At 39.5% G+C, this 22,362-nt stretch overlaps 1 protein-coding gene across 4 annotated transcripts in view; it reads left to right on the top strand.

Annotated features, from left to right (window-relative positions):
- Positions 1-22,362, top strand: part of Invs (inversin) — a 155,915-nt gene that overhangs the window by 22,074 nt on the left and 111,479 nt on the right. For all 4 annotated transcript variants that reach the window (XM_087548931.1, XM_087548932.1, XM_087548933.1 and 1 more), the window contains 1 exon segment: positions 752-918. In XM_087548931.1, coding sequence (XP_087405057.1) covers positions 752-918 — 167 coding nt within the window.

Here is a 22,362-nt window from a genome sequence, read left to right on the forward strand (position 1 = left end):
TTGATATTTTTATAACTCAAGTTATCTAGTAATTTGGAACTGTATCTTTGACATTTTATGTATCGTGAGACTGGATTCTCTTTATTTCATTTTAGAAGATTAACAGCCTGTTCTGGTTTAGAATAACTTTCGATTTCGTGGACTTGCGTTTTGATTTAAGTGTCTGCTTGGTTTTCAGATCCCTTACAGGTTCATGTGGCCTTTCCTACTGGGCCGTCTGTCTCAGTTAAACCTGGGCAGGACTCTGCCTGTGGTTGAGCTTCTGGAGCTTTTGCTGTCCTGATTAATTTCACAGGACTGGTCAGGTTGTCCATGATCCGATAGGCCCGTTCCTCCAGGCCCCTCCTCTCCATATCCTCCCTTAGTCTCTAGGAAATGGTCAGAGATTACTTCTTTCCTATCCTTTGCTTAATTTAGGGTACAGTAGCTGGCAAGGCTCATCCCAAGCACCCATCAGGCAAGAGAACGGTGTTTTCTTTTCATGTGTGTGCAGAGTAGAACAGGAATAGTTGGGACAGGGCAACAGATTTCTCAGTCTTTCTCTGCCATCCACTCTCAGTATGCACATGTGTAGGTCAGTAAACTTCTCTAAGCTTCAGACATCAGCAATGCAGGAATGCTACTGTCTACCACAGACTAAATTAAAATGAAATAATAGATAGTACTCTATAAAAGGATTTAGAAGTTATATCTCCTACTTATATCAGTAATAAAGACAGTTATTAAATATCACCCTTTCTTGTATTTATAGGAAACTCTGCTCTTAAAGACAAAGAAGACCAATTTGGGAGAACACCACTTATGTATTGTGTGTTGGCAGACAGATTGGACTGTGCAGATGCCCTTCTAAAAGCAGGGGCAGATGTCAACAAAACCGACCATAGCCGGAGAACAGCCCTCCACCTTGCAGCCCAAAAGGTGAGAAGTCAAGTTACCTTGAGGAGGAGACAATGTAGCCGTTTGTTACTTTCCTGGTAGAACTGTGCAATGAACAAATAAATGACCAAGGAAAGATGCCTAGGCTTCTGGGCTTCTCCAACGATAGTCTATAAACTGTAGGTTAAAATACAGCAAACTGGGTCTGAGGACATAGCTCAGCTGATGAAGTGTTTGCCTTACAAGCACAAATATTCCCAGAACTTGTGTTAAAAGACTGGAGAAGTAGAGGCAGGCAGATGTCTGGAGCTCACTGGCCAGAGCCTAGCATAGTCAATGAGCTTTAGGCCAATGAAGAGACCTGTGTCAACAAACACAAGGTGGATGGCACTGGAGAAACTACATCCAAGGCTGACTTGCAGCCTCCATGTGTACAAGCACACATGTGCAAGCACCTTACAGACATGCACACATCCTTGACATCCATGTATGGAGAGAAGATAAGGACTTAAACACACAACCGTGTTGCCAGTGGTTGGGCTTAGTATTAGAAATGAACATGCGTCTCTGTGCATGGGAAAGCTTCTTTTTTCCTTCATGAATATTAAAAGTTTCATTCCCTGTAGAAATGTGTGGTATTAGACCCATAAAGAAATTTATTTTCTAGTGTACCTTTAGATTTTTAAAAATAAAAGTTACATTGAAATTATTAATGTAATTTAAAAATTTTAAAGTCTTTATTACAAGAGTTCAGATATTTATTTATTTTTATTTATTTATTTGAGACAGGGTCTTACTCTGTAGCCTTGGAACTCACTATAGATCAGACTGGTCTCGAACTCATAGAGATCTGCCTTCCTGCCTCTACCTCCCAAGTGCTGTAATTAAAGGTATGCACCACTATACCAGGTTCAAAGTGCAGATTTTTAAGATGATCCATAGTAAAAAGATAAAATGAGAAGCTTCAAAGTTAAAGACTTGCCTGGAAACCATTGTCCTTCCATAAAGTTTTAGTTAATAAGACATTCTAGTTCATGGTATTTTTCTTTTTGTTACATTAGACTTCATATTTTTGTAGTAAAAAAATAGGGAACATTAGTTAGATGGAGCATAAACTATTAGTGGTATTTCTCATTTAAAAATCTGACCAGACAGAGCTGATTAATTGAAGGGTTAGAAAATACCTCTCCGTGTGCTGAATGCATAAGAAGAGGCTGACATTAAGATCTGCTGCGTGCTGTGCACTCACCAGTGAGGTCTGTCAGCTTCCAGTTACTGCTCCTGAACTGATCGTCATTACAGTAATTAAAAAAAAAAAACTCTCGTTTTTAACCTCAGTTTTAACTGCGACTCAGGTACTTATAAACTTTCACCTTGGCTTGTCAACTAACTAAATTATTCCTGGGAAAATAACTATATTTACCTCGTTATCATTAAAAAATAGGAATAGACACAATATGAAGAATTTGGTGCTGTTTAGACTTCTCATTGTGAGTCGTTTAGGTTTGAGATTCAAACCTTTTAAAATTTTATTTATTTGTGTATTTTTTAGATGAGTGCTCTGTCTGCATGGGCACCCACATGCCAGAAGAAGGCATCAGATCTCAGACATGGTTGTGAGCCACCATTGCTGGGAACTGAACTCAGGACATCTAGAAGAGCAGTGCTTGTAACCACTGAGCCATCTCACCTGCCCGAGATTCAGTTTTTTAAAATAGAGGTGGGAAGATTCTGATGTTAGGAAGTGTTTTGGGGTGAGCAAGGTGAAGTAGGATGAGGACTTAAGTTGATGATCTAATATTATGACTTCCCAGAGTTAATGTGACCAGCGTGTTAATTTGGTTTTTTTGTCTATTTGTTTTGTTGGTTCATTTTGTTTTAGTGAGTGGTGACTCTGTGTGTGTGTGTGTGTGTGTGTGTGTGTGTGTGTGTGTGTGTGTGTGTGTGTGTTATTTTGAGACAGTGTCTCACAGTGCAGCATAGACTTTGAACTTGTGGAGTTTACCTTAGCCTCCCTAGAACTGGAATTAGAGGTGTAAGCCACCATGCAGGAGTACTTATTTTGATATTTTTTTTAATCATTAAAATTCTTACTGTGTGTTGTGTACACATGGCGTGTGTATAGACACACATGCCACAAAGCATATGTGGAGGTCAAAGTCAGTTCTTTCTACCTTTACTGGGTATTAAGGATTGAACTCAGATGGGGGGTGCAGATTATGCAGCGAATGCCTCTACCTACTGTATTAATTACTGTTCTACCACCGTGATAAAACCCAATGGCCAAGGCACCTATAGAAGAAAGTTTAAAGGGCTGATGGGTCAGAGGCAAAGTGGAGGCATGGTTCCTGTAACAGCAACTGAGAACTCTTGAACACAAACAGGAAGCAGGAAGAGCCAGCTGAGAGTGGCACAAGGCTCTGAGCCCACCCCTAGTGACACACCTCCTTCAGCAAGGCCACACCTCCTAAGCATCCACAAAAGGCCACCAACTGGGAACCAAGTGTTCAAATATCCATTCCCATGGGGCACATTCTCACTCAAGCTACCACATGCACTGAGCCATCTTGCTAGCCTTGATATTTTAATTATGGTTTTAAATTGTGTCGAAGAGTAAACAGAATTAAGGCTTACTCTTAGAACTTACATAATTGATTACATACATTACAAAACATCATGTTCATTCAAGGATCTCATAGTTAACACCCTCCCTTTGCTGTTTTTGTTTTTACATGCTTGCCAAAAGCAGTGATATGTCTTGAGTTATACTACTAGAATTTCCAGAGTAAGAATGGACTAATTCCTTAGTACCCTGCTCTGCCTGGTCAAACCCAGGTGTTACCTTTGATTTTGTGCTTCCCACAAAAATGACTCCATGTTTAAGTAATCTAAAAGAAACACATGAAGCAGGGATAAGATGATCAAGATTCTATGTTGTTTTAGGGGTTTTGTTGCTGTTGTTGTTTTTCAAGACAGGGTTTCTCTGTGTAATTTTGACTGCCCTGGAACTCTCTCTATAGACTAGGCTGTCCTGGAACTCACTGAGATCCACCTGCCTCTGCCTCCTGAGTGCTGGGATTAAAGACATGTGCCACCACCTCCCACCAGCAAGAAATATTTTTTAAGAATATATAGAAATGATAAGTCCCAAGTCTGATGAGACATCCTGTTTCTGAGAACACATACACACCTTCTTTTTAAAAGCATCTTTGCATTAGTGTGGGATTTAATATTGGCTTTTCCCCATTTTCAAATAAACCAAATGTGATCATCCCAATAAAAGACAACCAGCTTGTACAAAGAGTATCACACTCAGCCTGGCTTTTTTCCCTTAAAGGCATTTTCTAAATTGTAATGCAGATGATACAGCCCTGTCTTATGATATTGAAGAAACCTCATTGTGTACAGATGGCATTGCCAGGGTAGAAAGAACACTGCAGGAGGAACCCAGAAGTCCTGCTGCAGATTCCATCCAGTCAACAGTTAAACTGTCCTTCTGCAGGTAGGGCTTGGGGAAACCTAGTAGTAAACCAGCTGAGAGGTGGAAAGGCTGAGCAGTTATTGCTTCTAAATGATCTTACTTTTTTCATGGTTAAGTCTTTTAGTCCATAACAAATTGATTTCTGTAAAGGGATCCATTCTCACTGGAAAATCTATGGGTAGTTAAGTTTGCCTACACAAATTCATTAATTTTCAGTCATACAATATCAGCCGTGTGCTGGTGCACGGCTTTTGTGTAAAGCCATCCCTATGCCTTTTTTTTTCTAATGAAAAGTCCTTTCTACAAAGGAGTCATTTAGGAAATCTGGAGTTACATGACTGAAGTATCTAAGGAGAGTAACATGACAATCAAAGCTACTTTGAAAGAGCAGTAAAGTGTAGGTGCATGGAGAGGTATTATAGCAAGCCGATGGAGTAGCACTGAGTCTAGTAAATATAACACCATGGGAATGCTGACTCAACATTACTTGCAAGACATTTTCTAGGTAGCCATGATTATGTAGCTTGGGAGACTAGAAAAAGTAAGTTGTGGGTGCCTGCTATAGGTTGAGACTTTTAGTACAGTCCCCATTCAACTTCCTTTCCTTTCATTTAGTGAATTCCTTCAAATATTGTTTATCCCATTTAAATCTGGTATGTGTGATCCTAGAGATTTGCTATTTGGGCTGGGGAGACAGTGAAGTAAGCGAGTAAGTACCTCCTACACAAGCCTGAGGACCTGAGCTCGATTCCTGGATCCTTGAGGAAAGCTGGTATGGAGTTAGACTTGTTGGTGCATGCCATTAATCCCAACACTCAAGAGGCAGGGCAGGTGGATCTCTGCAAGTTTGAGACCAGCCTTCTACACAGTGAATTCCAGGACAACCAGGGCTGTATAGAGAGACTCTGTTTCCAAGAAACATACAAATCGAAAACCTGGTATGATGGCATGAGCTTATAACCTCCATGCTGGGGAAGCAGAGGCAGGCAGATCCAGCCAGCCTAGCCTCATAGGTAAGCTGCAGAGCAGTGTGAAGCCCTGTACAAAACAAGGTGGATGGCACCTGACAAGTGACACCACAGACTGATCTCTGGCCTCCGCATGCACACACATATACTTGCTATTTGTTTTATGTTTTATGCTATTGATTTCTATGACCATGATTGGTTTGCAAATGTAGATTAAAAGTACTATATGACTAGTACCCTGTTGGAATACAAGATAGACAACTTTCTTACCATCTACCTTCAGTGAATGCGTTTAGCATACAGCAGCAATCATAGCATACAAATAGTGTCATTACTGATGTCCATGCTCATGTTACTATGTTTCTTTATAATACAAAACTTTTTCTTAGCTTATCTTGGGTTATTAGTGGGGAAACATATTCCCATAGTACTTAGTTTATATCTGTTAGTGCCTCATTATGTTACAGTGTAACTGTAATGTCTCTTTTATGCTTAAAAAAAAGAAGCTTGAAATGCCAGGCAAACACCTTGTTTCATTTATTTTTGAATTCCTCTAGATTAGTACATTTAACATGTTTCTTTAAATGAGTTTTACCTACCCCCCAATAAAGCTGATTTTATGGCTACAGTTCTAGTACAGTTCTTGTCACTTAATAGGCAGTATTAGTTTAATAAATATGAATGAATCAGTAATAGATTTATTATGAAAGTTATGGGCTTCAAAACTGTTAACACTTAAATAAATAGATATATTTATTCTTTTTTCATTTCCACCACCTTCCTTTCCAGTTTTATAAACAGATTTTATAAAACTGTGTATTTAATTTACATATAAATAGCACTTTTATGTCTTAATTTCTTTAAGATGAATAAGGTGGGCTGACCTCTCTATCATCTCCATAGGCGCTATGAGTACTTAAACTAGAAGCATTTAATTCGTTGGAGAGATGTGTTTTCTGAGGATTTGTGACTAGTGTTGTTGTTGCTAGGCATATTGCAACCTAGGTACAAACATCAGATTACCAGAGGGATTAGTGGTTGTTACAGACAGATGGCTCTTTGGATCTCTTCTAGTTTGACATTGGAAAGGGATTCATGAAAATGTGTCAGTTTGTCTTCTTAAAATTTCTGTGTGTACTGTGTGTGTATTATTTCATCTAAAGTATTATCAATGATAAAATGGCTAGAACTTTGTAATCATTACCTGTAGGTAATTGTTACCTGTCTCTGTCTCTGTCTGTCTCTGTGTCTTTGTCTGTCTGTCTGTCTGTCTGTCTGTATGTATGTATCTCTCTCTGCGATGCTGAAGATTGGCATGGAGTGTCATGCATATTGGGCATTTGCTTCGTCTCCAGCTCCAGTTCTCTTCTCTTTAAAAATTAATTCACTGCTCTCATTGCCTTCGCATATGTGTGGATGCTACCTTATTCATTTTTATGCTAATGAAGTTTATAAGCATATGGGTAGAATAGTAAATAATGTGAAAGATATTCAAATGCCTGACACTTAGAAGTAAAACTATTACTTTATATTTTACATAAGCTCTTTTAGATGAAGCTAAATAGAATAGATCTTCTTAAAATCAACATACTATCCAAAATCCTGTTCCCCTATTTCTCTTTCTCCTAAGTGAGATTGAGTTTGGTGGTTTCAATTTCATAAATGTTTTTCCAACATACACTTACACACATAAGGAACATTATTTTATGTGCTTAAAATGTTTAAATAAATGGCATGAGATGTACATCATCCTCCACCTTTATAAAATTGAGTATTATGTTCTGGGATTTACTTGTATTGAAACATGTAGCCCTGGTTCACTAAACACTATATCAAAATGCCCAAAAGACAGATGAAAAGGCATATCTCCATTAGTAATTAGGAAAATGTAGATTAATGCCATGGTAAGATACTACTACTCAGTCATTTGAATGTCTGAAATGAAAAGTTGAGACAGTTGCTGCACCAGTGGCTGGTGGTGGCAATGTGGGTGAAGGTGGCAGTGGTGGCAATGTGGGTGAAGGTGGCAGTGGTGGCAATGCTCAACATTTCATGGAAGTGTAAATTGGAGCATCCAGTCTGGAAAACTACCTACCTGCTACACACAGTTGTAAATTCAAGTCTAAGTGATACATGAGGTAAAGGAGCTGCTCTTTCTACCAAAAGGTATTTGAAATGATCAAGGCTTTATTCGTAGAAGCAAAAAGAAAAAATTGTTTTCTATTTTTGCAGTGCTGAGAATCGAGCCCAGGATTCTGCATGTTAGGTCAGTGCTATATCACTGAACTGTCCCCCTGCCGCCGTGTTTTAATAATAGGTCAAGTAACCTAAATACCTATCAACAGGAAATAAGTAGATAAATTTCTATGATACTCCTGCTACAAAATTTGGAAAAATGAAGTGTTGGTCTGTTTAGCCTCATAAGTGAGTTTTATAGACACTGTATTGAATGAAGCAGATTACATTTAAGATATGTGTGTAGGGATTTCAAGAGCAGGCTAAACGGAGCTCTGGTGACTGAAATCAGATTTGTGGTTACCTACAGAGCATGCAGTGACTGAGAGGCCAGGAAGGAGCGTTCCAGGGTGCTAGAGATCTATGTTTTAATCTGTGTGTTAGCTCTACAATAATGTATCAGTTTGTCTTCTTGGGATTTATGACCTGTACTGTGTGCAAATCAGTATTATTTATTGATGGTAAAATGTCTAGGACTTTGTAATCATTACTGGTAGATGAGATCAGGTAGTATGGAGCCAACAATGGATTCTGGCCTGGCACGTAAGCCTAAGGTTGCAAATCCCACCTGGGTTTGTAGAACAATATGAAAGCCGGAATCCATGATCTGACCCTTGAGTTTTTAGAACTAGATATGCGTAGGCCTCCTGGACTACAGATGCTGCTTCACACATTTCTGATTTAGTCAAGGTAACCTGAAACCAGAGAGTTCACTTCTCTGCAAGGTGAAGACAGAGAAGCTGACAAAACCCTCTGAGGACTGCTGCTCTGTTCTGCCCACATCCTTTGCTGCTATGCGCTCTTCCCAGTTCCAGTCCATTGGCCTTGTCTAGATACAGCCCCTTAGATTAATTGGTATTACTGGCTTTGGGTGCCATTACTCAGAAGGTAGTATATACTAATCACGGTGATGGATGAGAATAAAACTTACTGACTTTAGGGTAAACTGAGTGTTAGGTCCCCATGGAGTATCTTGGTAGTTAACAGCTGCCATGAATTTTGCTATGCTAGTTTGGATCTGCAAAGTGAGGTCTGAACTAGAGTTCTTAGTGCAAACATAGGTCATAAGAGTTGCTGTGCCTACGTGTGGAACATAGAAACAGGATCAAAAATAAGAAGCACTAATATTGAAGGGTAACTTAAGGAAAATAAGATTACAAAGGAGACAGTTAAAGAAGGGAGATGAACCAGATGAGGGTTGCAGACAGAGCCCAATCAGCAGGTTTTAAACTGTAAGAGATACAGTGAGGGAGTTTGGACTTGGCAGATAGGCTTGCTTGTTTAGTGAGCACAGCAAGAATGTAGAACATGTCTGAATACTGCTGACAATTAGTTAACTAGCTTTAAAACCAAAGTTCCATTGTATAAATGGGAAAGCAGTCTACTGTGGGTTTCATGTTTAAAGACCTAGAATGAGATGTTTTGATCCTGGATGAAGAGGGGAAACTAAGTCTATGAAGGATCCCTGCTCCCTGTATCCCAAATATAACACCCCAATTTCATAGGACTTCTATGCTTATGTTCTAAATTCAGGGCAGTAAGAAACCTGAACTGAAGTGAGAATTTATTTCTTCACTGAATAACAAGGACCCACTAATTTCCGGATCTCCATCAAGTCAATATGGCGTAATGAAAAAGAAATTGGATCTGAAGTTTCAAGATTTATATTCCATTCATAATTCAAAGACATCTGGTACCACAGGACATCACTCACTAGCTTGTGACCTGACACAGGTGGTTTAACTCTCCAAGGATTTGTACCTTACCTACCTCATAAAACTTTGAATATTTAAGAAATAAAATATCAGTATTAACATTGGTGCCAGAGACCATGGAAGGCAAATAACTTGTGTGTAATGTTTACAAACACACAGGCTTGAACGTCATCAGAAGACCATATAAGTAATTGCTCTCCCAATTATAGCATTCTTTCCAATTGCATTTAGAAATTGATGTGTCTAATAAAAGATTTCATTTTTTTTCTTTTTTTTATTGTTTGTTAATAACTCTTTTTTTAAATTTAGAGAATACTTTATTAGTTTTTGTAATCAAACCCACGTAGATAAGACCTTACATATTTAATACAGTGTGTTACCCCTGTACAAATGGAAAAAATTTAAGTTCAACATTTCTAGACCAATATGGATGTTAATTTCTGTAAAGTGCCAACTCAACACAGTAAATGGGGATACTTTTTTCCAAACTTGACAGCACAGCTAAAGTTTCAAAAAATTCAAATTATATATCTGTATATATATATTTATATTTATATAAAAAGACCAATAATAGCAGTGTGTTATGCATCAATAGCAGCAACAGCTTTTCCAGGTTCTGCAGTCATCTGAACAAAACTGTAGAGACATCCAGCACACTCCATTAAAAAAAAAAAAAAGTAAAAAAACAAAACCCGAGAAAACAGCACAGTTCTGTTACTCTTGTGGTACCTGGCACCATTTTTTTTTAAATTAGCTTCTCAATCATCATCTGGAAAGAAAACATTCTGAGCAACATCATTAAAAACAGCTCTGATAAAGCACGGTCACTACTACGTATCATAAAGCAGGTACAAGCTATTTTACATCCACAGAGGTATGATACAGTACTGTTCTACATCTATAATACTAGAGGATACAATTTAAAAGGCATTATTTGAGACTGGATTCTACTTTTCCAGCAGAGGGCCCAAAGGATGGTGTGACACAGCTTTGTAAAGAAACATACTCTAGACAGGATTTCCTTTCACTAGTGGCACAGTTCTAAGGATTCATTCTCTCCATGAATGTCAGCTAAAACCGTTATTAAAAAAATGAAATATCCCTAGAACAAAACCGTATAACCACCGGATTCACATGAAGATGACCTGGTGGAGACAAGCTGGACCTCACCTTACCAACAAGCTATCAAATCTGTTATGTTTAAACAGTGAGACCTCCAAGGAAGGAGATGCCAAGTAGTGCTTCAACGCTTCGGACCACAATCAAACACAGCATCCTTTTCAACAGAAGCAGAAGCTCATCTGAATATGCTCAAGGATGCTGACATCAACATTTAATCATCTCCTCACTCATCCAGGAAGAAGGGGAGATCAGTTACTACTGTACTTTATTGTGTTCAACCAAATCACCATGTTACAAAAATAGCAAGCTGCCATAATAAAAAATAAGGCTCCTCTATCCAGCACCAGATAGCATCATTTTACTTTCAAGCCTAGAAATTGCACACTTGTATATAAACCAACCGAAGATGAGGATTGAGAGTTCATCTTGGTGGATTTTTCCTTTGATGAATATGAAGTGTCCTTCCTTATCTTTTTTGATGACTTTTAATTGAAAATTGATTTTATTTGATATTAGAATGGCTACTCCAGCTTGCTTCTTCTGACCATTTGCTTGGAAAGTTGTTTTCCAGCCTTTCACTCTGAGGTAGTGTCTGTCTTTGTCTCTGAGGTGTGTTTCCTGTAGGCAGCAGAATGCAGGGTCCTCATTGCATATCCAGTTTGTTAATCTATGTCTTTTTATTGGGGAGTTGAGGCCATTGATGTTGAGAGATATTAAGGAATAGTGATTATTGCTTCCTGTTATATTCATATTTGGATGTGAGGTTATGTTTGTGTGCTTTCATTCTCTTTGTTTTGTTGCCAAGACGATTAGTTTCTTGCTTCTTCTAGGTTATAGCTTGCCTCCTTATGTTGGGCTTTACCCTTTATTATCCTTTGTAGTGCTGGATTTGTAGAAAGATATTGTGTAAATTTGGTTTTGTCATGGAATATCTTGGTTTCTCCATCTATGTTAATTGAGAGTTTTGCAGGATACAGTAACCTGGGCTGGCATTTGTGTTCTCTTAGGGTCTGTATGACATCTGTCCAGGATCTTCTGGCCTTCATAGTTTCTGGCGAGAAGTCTGGTGTGATTCTGATAGGTCTGCCTTTATATGTTACTTGACCTTTTTCCCTTACTGCTTTTAATATTCTTTCTTTATTTTGTGCGTTTGGTGTTTTGACAATTATGTGACGGGAGGTGTTTCTTTTCTGGTCCAATCTATTTGGAGTTCTGTAGGCTTCTTGTATGTCTATGGGTATCTCTTTTTTTAGGTTTGGGAAGTTTTCTTCTATGATTTTGTTGAAGATATTTACTGGTCCTTTGAGCTGGGAGTCTTCACTCTCTTCTATACCTATTATCCTTAGGTTTGATCTTCTCATTGAGTCCTGGATTTCCTGTATGTTTTGGACCAGTAGCTTTTTCTGCTTTACATTATCTTTGACAGTTGAGTCAATGATTTCTATGGAATCTTCTGCTCCTGAGATTCTCTCTTCCATCTCTTGTATTCTGTTGGTGAAGCTTGTATCTACAGCTCCTTGTCTCTTCTTTTGGTTTTCTATATCCAGGGTTGTTTCCAAGTGTTCTTTCTTGATTGCTTCTATTTCCATTTTTAATTCCTTCAACTGTTTGATTGTGTTTTCCTGGAATTCTTTCAGGGATTTTTGCGATTCCTCTCTGTAGGCTTCTACTTGTTCTCTAAGGGAGTTCTTTATGTCTTTCTTGAAGTCCTCCAGCATCATGATCAAATATGATTTTGAAACTAGATCTTGCTTTTCTGGTGTGTTTGGATATTCCGTGTTTGCTTTGGTGGGAGAATTGGGCTCCGATGATGCCATGTAGTCTTGGTTTGTGTTGCTTGGGTTCCTGCGCTTGCCTCTCGCCATCAGATTATCTCTAGTGTTACTTTGTTCTGCTATTTCTGACCGTGGCTAGACTGTCCTATAAGCCTGTGTGTCAGGAGTGCTGTAGACCTGTTTTCCTGTTTTCTTTCAGCCAGTTATGGGGACAGAGTGTTCTGCTTTCGGGCGTGTAGTTTTTCCTCTCTACAGGTCTTCAGCCGTTCCTGTGGGCCTGTGTCTTGAGTTCACCAGGCAGGTTTCTTGCAGGGGAAAAGTTGGTCCTACGTGTGGTTCCAAGGCTCAAGTTTGCTCGTGGGGTACTGCCTAAGTCCTCTCCGCGGCGGCAGCAACCGGGAAGATCTGTGCCACTCTTTCCGGGAGCCTTTCCGTGCACCAGGGTTCCAGATGACGTTTGGTGTTTTCCTCTGGCGTCTGGATGTGCACAGAGTGCAGTCTCTTCTGGTTTCCCAGGCGTGTCTGCCTCTCTGAAGGTTTAGCTCTCCCTCCCACGGGATTTGGGTGCAGAGAACTGTTTATCCGGTCTGTTTCCTTCAGGTTCCGGCGGTGTCTCAGGCGCAGGGGTCCTGCCGCTCCTGGGCCCTCCCCTACGGGAACCCAGAGGCCTTATACAGTTGCCTCTTGGGCCAGGGATGTGGGCAGGGGTGGGCAGTGTTGGTGGTCTCCTCCGCTCTGCAGCCTCAGGAGTGCCCACCTGATCAGGCAGTGAGGTCTCTCTCCCACGGGGTTTGGGAGCAGAGAGCTGCTGCGGGCCGGGATCCGCGGGTGTGGGACTTCCCATATGTTTGTTGACTGATTTCTCTGTAGGTTCACTGGGGTATCATTCAGTCAGGCTCTTTAAGGAATTAGCTTGCCTTCTGTTTCGTTTGGTTGATCTGGTTTTGGAAGTACACCTTAGTGCTCCTGATATGCCAGCACTAAAAAAAAGTGTTTAGATTTCCCTCAGTGTTCTTTCAGATTTTTATATCATCTTTCTTGTTTTCTGGTTCTTCTGGCCAAGAGTACTCCCCAAATCCAATTTTCCCATCTCAATTCCAAGAAGTACTTGAGTGTTTGCTTCTCATAGACTAGGTTCATGGTATAATCCAAAGCTGAACCTTCAACTCTCACATTTGTTTTTACTTTATCATACCTCTCAAACACAGTTGAGCAGACTTGAAGGTTGCGTTTTTTAAATCTGCATAGCTTATAGAATTCTGTTTTAAACATAATCTTGTTTCCTGTAGCCATATTCATTGCCTGATCATCTTTATCTCTTCACTGACCCCTGTTTACCAAGCCATGAAAATAAAATATCTGCTGTCCATGAATAGGTTCAGTGATCCCCCACAAGCCCAGATTCCCATGGAAACCAATCAGAAACTAAAAGGAAAAGAAAGAAAATATATTGAATTTCCCTGAGACCTACAGCTTGTTTTTCATTAGACTCATGCTGGTTTCCTTTAAACTCTGGGCACAGAGCCAATGAATATTTTTATGGCTGATAAAAAGGAGCTTCAGATCCATTTACTTTCATTTAACCTTTTAAAAATTAATTTTGAATGTAACATCAATTCCAAAGAAAACATGAGCATTAATTTTCTAATTATCTTTCTATGTCATAGCACTATAATTTTTCTTCTTGTTTTATTCTTGCTCATATTTTGCTGTTTAAAAAGAGTTAAAAAATCAGAAGTGCTTATTATTCCTATAGGAAGCATATTGTCCATCCCTGCCCACAACAGTTTGCCTCATGGCTGGTCTTAGATTCTCTGCATCTCCTTCTGTTACTAAGTTTCTTCAAGACACAAATAAATGATGACTTAATAACAGATAAAGAAAATATCAAAGTTAGGGGCCATCAACAGAGTTAGGGAGAGTGTAGGGAGATAAGGCAGCTTTTAATTTGATGGGTGATTGAATGAATGAATGGAAGAATTCAGGGTAGGAGTTTAATTCAGTGTTTCCTACATGTTTGGAATCACTCTGTTGTCACTAAGCTACACCACCAGCCCAGGTTGTATCTATAAATAAAACAATCAAAATAATATAATTCATTAAGATAATGTCTGAGGCAAGACTTGAAGTAGATGGGGAAGCTAGTCAGGTAAATACTAAAGGAAAAGCATTTGTTACTGGGGAAGGAGGGGGAATGGGTATAAAGCCTTAACCATGGAGCATGCTTGGAGTGTTAGAGGCCTTGGGATGACTTAGTGAGGAGAGGACAAGAAGAAGCTACAAAGAAACAGATGATGGTTAGATTGTGTAGGCCATTGTCCCAAATCTGAGGATACAGTGGAGGATTCTGAAGAAAGGGTGACGTCATCTATCATCTATCTTAATCTGAGGAGTTTTTCTCCAGTTCCCCTGCAATCTTCACTTGTGCTTTATGTAATATGCTTTCATGTTTGCTGCTCCTCATCATCTTCTCACCAGATATGCTCATGTCCTCAAGGCTGTCACGCGATCTGATGAGCCCAGAGCATAGCATGACGGTTCCATTGACCGTTTGGCAGTCACCATTGTTTAATGTAGGAGGTTTTTACAATATGGTCTCTAAATCTACTTTGTATTTATTACTAATTAAAATGCATCCTGCATCTGTATTATTTCAGGCTTGAACACAAATGCAGTATCTCACTGTACCCATGTTTTAAACTTTGCAGAGTACATGAGAAGTGGAGTTAGCCATTTCCTCCTTGTCTTTGTATCTCCTGTCTTCACTCACTTATCACCTGTCACACACACAAAAAGACAGTTGTTTATTACACATTTGATTTTCCTACAGATTGTGAGCACCTTAATATGAAATGGAAGAGTGTCAATCAGCCTTTTTAATTCTAGTGTCTAATATTTATCAACCAACGAACTGATTTCAGTTCATTATGCAGCCTATCAAGGTCCTCTTTGTTCAATGCAGATATCTCTCCAGCCTACTGATCACCAACATTCTCATCCTAATCTTTGACGTCAAAATATATCCTAAATATAGAGAAAGCTTAACCCTTAGTACTAAAATTAACCTCACTTTTTTTGTTCAGTACTGAGGATTGAACCTAGGGTCTTGCAGATGCTAATCAAGTGCCCTACCACTGGGCTAATCCCCAGCCTGTCAATCTGACTAACTGAAGGCATTGTCTTATTCTTTCCTTATTCGTGTTCAAACCATACTACCATCTCTTGGAATTTATGTGTAATCTAAAGAACCCATTGTTACTGTGGCTTTAATGAAAACGCCAGTCATGTGTTCGGTATTTACTTTGTATTAGGTGTCACACTGTGTATCTCCATGTATTTTAAATTCACCTTGTACCTAAATCAGGACTTGGACTTTCAGAATTTCCAACCATAAGTTGAAATTTTCACTAATAAAACTACTTTATTTTTTTTTAAAAAGCATTAAGAATGAATTTAGAGTTTACTTCAAATAGTTCTAGATCTCAAAAGACGTTTGGAGCCTTTGAATTTTTTTATTATATTGTGTGTGTGTGTGTGTGTGTGTGTGTGTGTGTGTGTCTGTGTACACATGTACACAGGTATATATGTGGATATCTGAGGCCAACTCATAGGTATGAGTTGTTTCTTTCCACTCTGTGATCTTGGCTTGGATGCCAGCATGTTTATCCCCAGAGCCACCTCGCTGGCTCTGAAATGTTTTCTTTCTCTTTGCCATTTATCAGCAGGACAATTGAGTCCTGCTTGCAGATTACTTCTTAGGAAGTTGAGCTAAAATGTTGGACCGTACTTTAAAATAATGACTAGAAATAGCTAACCATGTGTGTAAACTGGTTATCACCATGTTGTACAGATTGTATATCATTACTTAGCCTGTGTGTATGCGCATATGCCTATATACACAGAATGCTTTAAAGTTTGATCTAACTAAATGATAATGCTTAGATATCTTAAAAATTGTTAAAATGGAAAAGGTACCAAGAAGGCTTATAACAAATAATCTTGAAGTAAAACGTTTTTTCCTTATTTTAAGTTTTTATTTTATGTATTAAAAAAATACATGCACACTCAAATAGGTATATCTCTCTATATATATATATATACACACATATATGTATACTGTGCATGTATATATATATATATAGGTGTATATATATAGGTATATGTATATAGAGATATATATGCACAGCACATGTGCTTAGTGTCTAAGGAGGCCAGAAAAATGCCTCAAATCCTCCGAAACTGGAGTTACAAGATTTATGAGCTGTTATGACCAAGTGCTCTTAACTACTGAGACATCTCTCCAGATTCTAGGGAAAACCTTTTGGGAATCAAAATAGAGAAATTAGAGAAAAGATATTAATTAAGATGGCTACAGAGTGATAAGAAAGACACTTAGCTTTCAAGAAGGTGTGATAAACAAAGAAGAAAAAGGACATATAATTTAGCAGTAATACTTTCAAGTTCTGTCCCTAACAAAGGCCCCTTATCATCTGACAACACTGGAATGCAAAAGGCCAGTGAGTCTACTAAAAATTGAACAAGAGGAAGAAATGGAGCTGGATGGAGTGGCGTGCACACTGTTATTTATTCCAGTTACTTGGATTGCTTGCATCTTGGTTCAAGGCTACCCTGGGCGACATGGGAGCAAGTGTGCGCAAGTGAGAGAACTGACCCCAAATTTCCACTCCTGAGACTTTATATTATATATGAGTCAGAAATAAGAGATGATACATAACTGAAATGTCAATCATTGGCAGAGTCTTTTCCTAGCATGCATGAGACCCTGGGTTTGATCACTAGCACTGCAAAAGATGAGTGAATGAATGAATGAATGAATGAGAGAGGAAAATGAAAGAAGTTTACTTTGATTTTCTTTTTCTTTTCTTTTCTTTTTTTTTTTTCTTTTTTTTTTTTGAGACCAGGTCTAACTCTATAGGCCTGTCCAGCCTGGAACTCACTGTGTAGACAAACTAGGCTGGCCTCAAACTCCTAGAGCTCCCCCTGTCTCTGCCTCCCAAGTGCTTTAATTAAAGGCATGCAAATATTTTGATTGTTTTTAATTATGTATATATGAGTGTGGATATGTGAATAGAAATGCAGGTGCCAAGCTGCCAGAGGCTTCAGCTCCCCTGAAGTAAGAGTGACAAGCACTTATGAGCTGGCTAGCATGGGTACTCAGAACAGAACTCAGGTTCTCGGCAAAAACAGTGCATACCCCTAACCACTGAGCCATCTCCAGTGCAGCTTGCTAATGGTGAAAGCCTGTAAGCAGAAGCATTTTCTGAGGGCTGACTAAGCCACATGACATAATGCCTATACCTATTCAAAATTGTTGTATAATATTATAAAATGATCTGGCATTAAGAAATTAAGTGCAAACTATCATGTACAGCAGTGCGTCTTTGATATGCAGCATAGAACTGAACTCAAGGATTAATGTCAGAATAGTAAAATAAAGTTCTGAAGAATATGCATTAACTTGCTTTTCAGGAAAGAGCATATTTCCCAAATACAGAATAGAGGAGACGGGAATAGACAGTCCTCCCTAAAGGGACAGAAGATGGCTTATAGGACAGTATAGACCATCGACTTCTCCCAGTACATCTTGTCTTGTGGGTTTAAGTTTAGATTTCTGTAATTATTTAAAAACTATGGTTTGCTAAGGACAATCCTTAAAGTTGATAAGAAATAAAACAGAGAAATCTAAGTGTGTACTAAGTTGTATTGATTACACTCATAGTTACTTAAGCACCTTCAGAACAGTAATTTCTTTCTGCAGTCCTGGATAGATAAACACTAAAGACCAAGAAGACTGAAAAACTGTCATCCACATTCAGTAGATGTACTGCTTGCAATGATCTTTTTATTATTTGGAAACACCAACCCAAATAAATGCACCAAAATTTTAGAGTAGGATGAAACAAGTAGAAATCTTTATTAATTTCATTAGTAAACGTTTTCTGTATGATACATCTGCTGACACCAAACCCAGACACTATTGCTGATGCCAAGAAGTACATATTAGCTGTCCCCTGAGAGGCTCTGCCAGAGCCTGATATACACAGCCAAACTTTGGACTGAGTGCAGGGAACCCCAATGGGGAAGTTAGGGCAAGGACTGTAGGGGTTGAGGGGGTTTGCAACCTCATAGGAAGAACAGTATCAACCAACCAGACTCCCCAAAGCTCCCAGGGACTAAACCACCAACCAAAGGGTACACAGGGGGTACCCATGGCTCCAGCCAGATCTGTAGCAGAGGATGGCCTTATCTGTCATCACTGGGAGGGTACCCCTTAGTCCTGTGCAGGTTTGATGACCCAGGAAAGTGGAATGCTGGGCCACTGAGGCAGGAGTGAGTGGGTGGGGGAGCACCCTCATAGAGGCGGGTGGGAGAGGGAGTAGGGGATAGGGAACTTGTGGAGGGGAAAACAGAAGGGGGGATAACATTTGAACTGTAAATAAATAAAATAACCAATATAAAAGAAAACAAAACAAAAAAAATGCAAAGTGATGATATATTTTTTCTACTTAAGATTCATGTTTGAATTTCACAGCTCTGCACACTAAGAACCTTGAAGTAATGACTTACACAGTATTGATGATCACACAATTTGTGATCTCTCAGTACTGCTAAGAGAAACTAGAGTTCCACAGAGACATGGAGACATGCTTCCAGACAGGTAACGTATCGATTTCTTGTCAAAGTGAATGGCAAGAATACAGCGGTGTCTACTGGGATCATACCAGAGGGGGACATAGAAGCCTACATAAAGGAATTTCCAAAGCTGGACAACCTGGTCAGCAAAAGTATGACAACTGAAGTGGACAGAAGAAATGCATGTAGCTTGTTAAGATCCATGTGCTCGGGGCTGGGGATTTAGCTCAGTGGTAGAGCACTTACCTAGGAAGCGCAAGGCCCTGGGTTCGGTCCCCAGCTCCGGAAAAAAGAACCAAAAAAAAAAAAAAAAAAAAAAAAAAAAAAAAGATCCATGTGCTCAAAATCTGAAAAGAAACGTCATTTTGCCGGTTGCTGATAGTCAGGGTTGAAGAGGAAGCATTGCTAAGGCTTTTGTGTACAAACTGTCTCCACAAGCTGTATCTCCTGGGGACAAATCATGAACGAGCTAAAGGTTTAAAATGATTTCAATAAATAAAATAAACATGGGGGGGGAGTGGATATACATTTTCCCTCCCTGGTACCACCAATGGAATAACAAATGTGGACAAGGCCATCAATGAAGGCTAAAACCATTGGGAAGAAAGACTGATGGAGAACCTTATATCACACCAAGAGGACAACATCTGAACTTACTAGAGATTCTTTTGTTCTAATTTATTTATTTATTTTTTTACTTATTCACTTTACATCCTGCTCGCCGTCCCCTCCCAGTCACCTTCTCTCACAATCCTTCCTTCCTCATTCTTCCCATTCTCCTCTGAGTGGGTGGGCCCCTCTGGGTATCGCCTCTCCGGAGCACTTCAAGTCTCTGCGAAGCTAGGCACTTCCCCTCCCACTGAGGTCAGACACGGCAGCCCAGATAAAAGAACATAGTCCATGTGCAGGCCACAGCCTTTGGGATAACCCTGACTTTACTGGATATTCTTACCATCACAAAAACAAAGGAAGTAGACATCACATGTCCCCATGGATGGGGTGAACCACATTGAACTACCTGTATGTGTTCTTGTCTAAGCAAGATGAATACATTCTGAAAAGCTTCCAACCCTGAGTATCCATCTTCAGCAAAGACTTGGAATATGGAATATTGGGACGTGCTGTTCATGGGGTACCCTGAGCCCTGCTTTTATGTATAGGTGCACGCACACACACACACACACACACACACACACACACACACACACACATTTTTTCCGAAGTTGAGAGTTTACACCAGATTTCTCAACTGGAGTTCATTCACGGTTTCCCTTCTTTCCTTCCTCCATCCACATTTGCACATCCTTTTCCTCCCCATCGTGAGATGTCTTCCAACATCAACACATTTATTCACTTCTGAAATAGTTTCAGAACAGTCTCAGAATTGCTTCATGCATCACATTACAAGAATACCAGCTGAGTAAAAATACTACTAACTTTAGTTGTAGCTCTTCCACTGTGACTGAAAGGACATTTACAGCAGGTAGACAGACTCTGTGTCCACAGGTTACTAGGTAAGCCTCCTGCTGCTGCTGCCGTTGTGGCACTCCCTGTAAATGCAACGTTGCTCTTTAATTTGTTTTTGTCTTTATGTTCCCATCTTCCATCCTTGCTAATTTAATTTTGTCAGACTTTAGTGAAAGGTAACTCCAGACAGTCGTATTCCCCTCTTCATTGTGTCTCTGTTCCCTTAATCCATAGAGACAACGGCTTTGTTGTTTTCTGGTTTATTTTTCCTGTGTTTCAGTGTGTATTTTCTTATTTCCTCTTCCTGATTTACTTTTTTTTAGAATATTTCATATGTGCATTGGTGGATTTATAGGCGTTTGGGCCCATTGTGATTGTTATAAGGAATTTATAAGGGATTTTTAGCAAATGATGTAAAAATGAGAGCGATATTTTAGACATTGAATGCTTTGATAGAAGGAGTAATAACCAGAGATTTTCGGCTCAGTGACATCAGCAGAGATCCAAGTTCTATGAATTGCATACAGACCAAAATATCTATAAACAAAGCATTAAAATATCCTTACCTTGCTCACCTCTGAACAATGAGGAAAACCTGTGTCACATGCTTGTTCATCCCTTTTATTCCTGGTTCGAATCCATTCCCATTAAGGGGAAATTATATCTCCATGATTGCTTACATCAGTCAGAATCATTGTAGGTTGGGAAGGACTCAGCCTCCTCAGAAAGACGTGATCCTCAAAAGTGAGGTTCTGCCAGCCTAGCGAAGATGGACATTCCACAATTCTGGCAGTGTCTATTGGATCACAGAGCTCTGTAAACCAAGCCGCTCAGAGAAGCAGTGACTTTAGCTACCGTATGCCACCATTAGCCTGCCCTCCTATAGTGCGGCTGGCTCTTCAGCTCTAGACTGTAAGAAGCCAACTAAATAAACTTTTCTTACAACTAAGGTGACTTAATCTTCACCCTTTCTGGATGGCCTTTCTAGTATCCAGCAAATGTGGACATTTCTACAAATGAGAGAATACTCCAATTACCCAGCTTTACCAGTAACAGACATGAACACCTCCCAGCATGCCACTGAGTTCTTCACCCAGCACACTTACTAGAAGCTCGATAATGAGAAGCCCTGGTCTGGATCAGAGATGGTCCATATTGCCTTCTTGAGCCATGCCTTGACCATGTACCAACAGAAATCTCTGTGACAGGAACCCACATGGAAAACAAGTTAATTTTATTGAGTTACAGACATCAGAACCTTGTGCCCTACATTCTTCTCATTCTTCTCGGGGTGGAGGTTTTAGCATTATAATCGGGTTGTCTGTCCCTGTAACCTCTTGTTAGGAAAGAATACTTCTTTGGGCTGTATTCAGGATTTTTTAATTCTAGCTTCAACCAGACCAGGAGTTTTGGTCAGTGCCTTCCCTTGTTAGTGTGTTATTGAGCTTATGCTTATTAAACAAACTAAATCCACCCCAAGAGATTAAATAAGATGATCAGAAATAAATGTGAGGACCCTGAGCTCTTACTTGGGTTCTAGTGTCCTTTCATATTCATTTAACCAATATATGCTGACTTATCGTTCCGCACTATCCTGTATCATTGGGCTGTAACAATGAACACAAGAACACACACGCAATCCCTGATGTAAAGCAGCGTTTACTTTGTTGGTGAAGAGCAACGGACGAGCCAGCAAGTATTATAAAATAAGAGTATCACGTCATGTCAGATGAGGATATACAACATGGGAAAAGTAGGACACCTGGGAAAGCCAGGGAACCTGGAGGTTTACAAATAAAAATATAGTGCTAAGGTAGAGTAATAAGAAAGGCTGAAAGATGGTGAGAGAATAAGTCCTGCTGGGGAGGAGAAAGTCAGGCATGAGCCCTGAGATGAAAGCATGGTCGGTGCTTACCTAGAATAGTTCACAAGGAGGCCACTGTAAGTCACATGTAAGGTCCATGTGCTATTTAAGGATCTTGGTTTTACTCTTTACACTAGGGACAGGTAACTGAAGGGTCATTACAGGAAACATGCGCTAGCCTATGTGCTTTTTTCCTAAAAGAACG

This window comes from Rattus norvegicus, chromosome 5 (assembly GCF_021556685.1).
Source record: "Rattus norvegicus strain SHRSP/BbbUtx chromosome 5, alternate assembly SHRSP_T2T, whole genome shotgun sequence".
NCBI classification, from domain to species: domain Eukaryota; kingdom Metazoa; phylum Chordata; class Mammalia; order Rodentia; family Muridae; genus Rattus; species Rattus norvegicus.